Source organism: Erythranthe guttata, chromosome 4, assembly GCF_056151865.1.
Source record: "Erythranthe guttata isolate IM_541 chromosome 4, IM_541, whole genome shotgun sequence".
In the NCBI taxonomy this organism is placed as follows: domain Eukaryota; kingdom Viridiplantae; phylum Streptophyta; class Magnoliopsida; order Lamiales; family Phrymaceae; genus Erythranthe; species Erythranthe guttata.
In genome coordinates this window covers 8523301-8527268 of record NC_142536.1, presented here as the reverse complement: position 1 = coordinate 8527268, position 3968 = coordinate 8523301, and the positions used below count along the sequence as shown (strand labels likewise).

The window sequence follows — 3968 nt, the reverse complement described above, 5'->3', positions numbered from 1 at the left end:
TCTCATTTCTGTTATGCTGACTTGTATGTTGTCCAGAACACACTTTGGTATTTTTTTTTCATTTGAATTTGGTATTGCTTTCAAGACATTATTAAACAGACCTGAATGTTAACTTTTGATGCTATTGAATTGACATTTTATTATTGTTTAGACAAATAATTATTTACACATAACCTCACAGTGAGAAATATGACTAGCAGTGTGCATAACAGTGGCATTAGCATAATGTATCACGATTATTAGGATACCGTTAAGCATATGACTACTACATGACTATGCTTGTAAATCAGTAGAACTACAGGTGTGAAACAACATACATTATAAGGAAATTTACTTTACATACCCACATTCCTGCTTAAAAACACACCAGCACGAATGTGACTACTATACTAACTGTTTTGAATATGACAACGGTGAGCAAAGCAGTACACTGAACAACACAGAAGCAGTATGACTGGTATGTGACTATGGCTGAATAATGTGACTACCGAAGATGACTACAAGTAGCTAGCGCTGTAAACAGTTTGCAAACATTTATAATGAAAACAAATGTGGAGATAAAACAATCAAAAAATTCAGAAAAAAAAACACTTATCAAATTAAAGTCGCATTAAAATAACTACATATGTCTTGTGATGTAAAAAACTAAAACACTGAAATAAAATTTATCCATAAAGAAAAAAAACACACTTAATCCTTAAAAACAATTAAAAACTGAAAAAAACAATCATCAACCCCCTATAATGGCCATCGAACACGTCTTCTTGTTGTGGTATCCAATTCGGTTGCACCGACTGCACTTGATCTTCCGTTTGATCTTCTCTCCCTTCGATGGTATTCTTTTTGACTTAGGCCTCCCTCTACGAACGTGGTGGTCAGGGGGGCCCACAATCGGCATATTATTGTCAATCGTAGGCTGCACAAACGGCACAACAGGGTGCGAGTAAGTCTCCCGGTATGACTCGGTGCGATAATATTTGTCAACGTATTTATAGCCCTCATTAGTGTTATTGAACAACACACAAGCAGCATGAGCACAAGGCAATCCAGTGATTTGCCACATCCTACACGAACACACCCTTTCTTTTATATCAACAACAGCAGTTGGGTCGCATAGAACCTCAAACATATGATCCGACGACTTCCTCGCTACCCAAACTCTACCTTCTTGAACCAACTGATCCACCTGCTCATGAACTTTGGAGCTAAGCTCCGTCGTCATCGTCACCTCTTCCTCAGCCCTAATGCTAATATTTATCATGACTTCACCCCTGATATAATCGATAAAATTTGTGATAGGCAAATCGCGAGCACCCTTGATCTTCGAGTTCCACGACTCAGCAGCATTTGAGGTCATCTCATTATGCCGATCTCCGACAAAATACGAACATGTCCAGTTAACAAAGGGTAAGTCAGCAATGAAATTATCTACCCTTGCGCCTCCATATTCTTTCAACTCATTCAATTTCTGATGGAACTCAGTCTTCGTCGGTGCATACGCACATGCATTGAATTTAGCAACAATACCCTCTCGAAAATTAGTCGGGCAGCCTCTACACTTGTGCAATAGGTTGTTCTGCAGGTGGACAAGGCAAAATATGTGTCCACAATCAGGGAATATTTCCTTCACACCGCGCAAAATTCCATGGTTACGATCTGATAAGAATGTGAGCACGCGATCTGTTCCAATAGCAGTTTTTAAATGTCGTAGAAAATACGCCCAGTTGTCGTCAGTCTCCTCGTTCACTATTCCAAAAGCTACTGGAAACAAACCTGCGCAATTGGAAACATACAATTAGTACTGTAGTCATATATAGTCATGTTAAAAAAAACAATGGGTTGTACCGTTTTCACTGTCTTTCCCCAACGCACTTAGATGGATTCCCCTGTGTTTTCCAGACAAAAAGGTCCCATCAAGAGCCAGCATAGGTCGACATGCCTTAAACCCTGACAAACTCCCTTCAAAAGCAAAAAAACACCTCCTAAACTTCATTGATACTGGATCGACATCAAGATGGTACACGCTGCCCGGATTGCTACGCCCAAGCTCTTCAAAATACAAGGGCAAGTACGAGTACGAAGTCGTAGCGTCACCAAACACATGATGCTTCCCCGCAGCAAGTGCCTTCCAAGCAACAAAATAACTGATGTCAATGCCATAGTACAATTTGACGTTGAGCACGACATCATTCGGGGCCATTTCAGGTTTGATTCTAACTGCATTCATGATCAGACCAGAAATTAAATCAGACGTCAACCTATTTTTGCTCGATGAACCAAATGAAGCTCCGCACGTATGATGTTTTTCAAAAGTCCTAATATAAAAGAATCCGTTTGCCTTTTGTAGCGAGGCATGAATCCTCCACATACACTTCTTCATCACCCTGTATTTGCACTCTGCCGTAATCCTTGTAGGTTCATTCTTCACATAGTTAAATTCAAACCCAACTTCAACAGCGTATTTCCGCAATGCATCCCGGAAATCAACAGCCCCGTTCCGAAATCCTTGCCCTACTTCCCTAATAAGATTTCTCCAATTGGTACTCAATAACTGTGTGTTATCAAATGTCAACGAATTCGGACGAACACACATGTCGTTATTCAGATAATTACCCATCGAATTGAGTGATGCTGATTGTGGAACCCTCGCCAACACTACTGCATTAACGTTGTCCTTGCGCTTCACAGTTATCTCAACACGGTCAAGACCTAGTTGTCGAACCAACGATTTCATATACATTACCTCATCATTGTCACCGAGCATGCCCTCGCCATAACCATCAACATTGTATGTCATCGTAACATCCCTCGCATTCAAGCTGCACCACTTCTCTGTCACAAATCCAATAAGGTCTTCATACACAAAATCAGCTCGGCATATCTTCACCCCGAACGACCCTCCGTACTTCAAAACAACCATCATGCTGGACGACATACTGTGCACCACTGAAAAAAAAATGGCGAATATGACTGCTCAAACCTATAATATCATCACAACTGCCTAAAAATAAGACTACTCTTGATTCAATTATATAAAACTAAAAAATCTCAGAAATTACTGTAAACAAACACAATAACGCAACAAAACAAAATATGTAATCACTGCATACAGAGCATTGTGAATACTCTGTAAATCAATATAAACTACAATCAGATACGACATATGCAATGTGACTACTCTGTAAATCGGTATAACGCAGAAATCAAATACAACATACACACGACAAACCCATATCAATCGGATCGGAACAAAAAAACATAAAAAAATTGCGAATCAAAAACATCAATATCATTATCTTAATTGCAAATAAAACACTTAATTCATCACTCACCTTTTTCCACGAAACGTTTCTTCAACACAAAGCACAAAACAGAATACAGAGTGACGACTATGCACTTCGATCTCGCCCCCCAAATATATTTGATTGTGTCCGCTGAAATCACGCTGAAAATCGGGTGAAGATTATGTTGAGGATATCACGTCCCTCTACAAAAAAGGAAACGGTTATCTTAATTTATCATTATTAAATATTTGATTTATTTTAATAACTGCTGTTAAGGGTAATTGTGTCTTATCCTATCTTAATAAGGGGGTCTCACTAATTAAGATTTAGATATGGGTGTGAGCAAAAGTCTTAAAAGTCAAATGAGTTTTTTACATAATATTTTCCATTCTAGGGGGGGATTGCATATTTCCCCTTATTATTATTCTTCTTTAAAAAAAAACAATTAATATTATTATTTGGATTATATAATATCTATATTACTTTCGAAGTTTTTTAGCAGTTAATGCTGAATTAAATTTGTATTTAAATAGTTCTAATTAAATAATATAGTATAAATAAGAGGAGTGTTATAGAATAAATTATATAATGAAAGACTGTGATAATTGATTAGTGTGTATGCTATGAATTTTCAGAATATCAAACTTGGTAATACAGTAGAAAAGAGAGTGGATAATTTGGCAG

The 3968-nt window shown here is 37.8% G+C and overlaps 1 protein-coding gene across 1 annotated transcript; it reads right to left on the bottom strand.

Annotated features, from left to right (window-relative positions):
• Positions 1-578: 578 nt before the first annotated feature.
• LOC105972769 (uncharacterized) lies at positions 579-3487 on the bottom strand. Its single transcript, XM_088817650.1, has 3 exons — positions 3333-3487; positions 1846-2946; positions 579-1773 (listed from the first exon to the last, which is right to left on the bottom strand). Exons 2-3 carry the CDS (start codon positions 2933-2935, stop codon positions 731-733), a joined length of 2133 nt encoding a protein of 710 aa, XP_088673776.1. The 5' UTR covers positions 2936-2946; positions 3333-3487; the 3' UTR covers positions 579-730.
• Positions 3488-3968: the final 481 nt, after the last annotated feature.

What these genes read in the sequence shown, in the direction of transcription:
- LOC105972769 (XM_088817650.1), bottom strand. Translation starts at nt 2,935, where the DNA reads ATGTCGTCCAGCATGATGGTTGTTTTGAAGTACGGAGGGTCGTTCGGG. An exon ending in GGGGAAAGACAGTGAAAACG is followed by an intron (nt 1,774 to 1,845) that starts GTACAACCCATT and finishes CCAATTGCGCAG; the next exon opens with GTTTGTTTCCAGTAGCTTTT.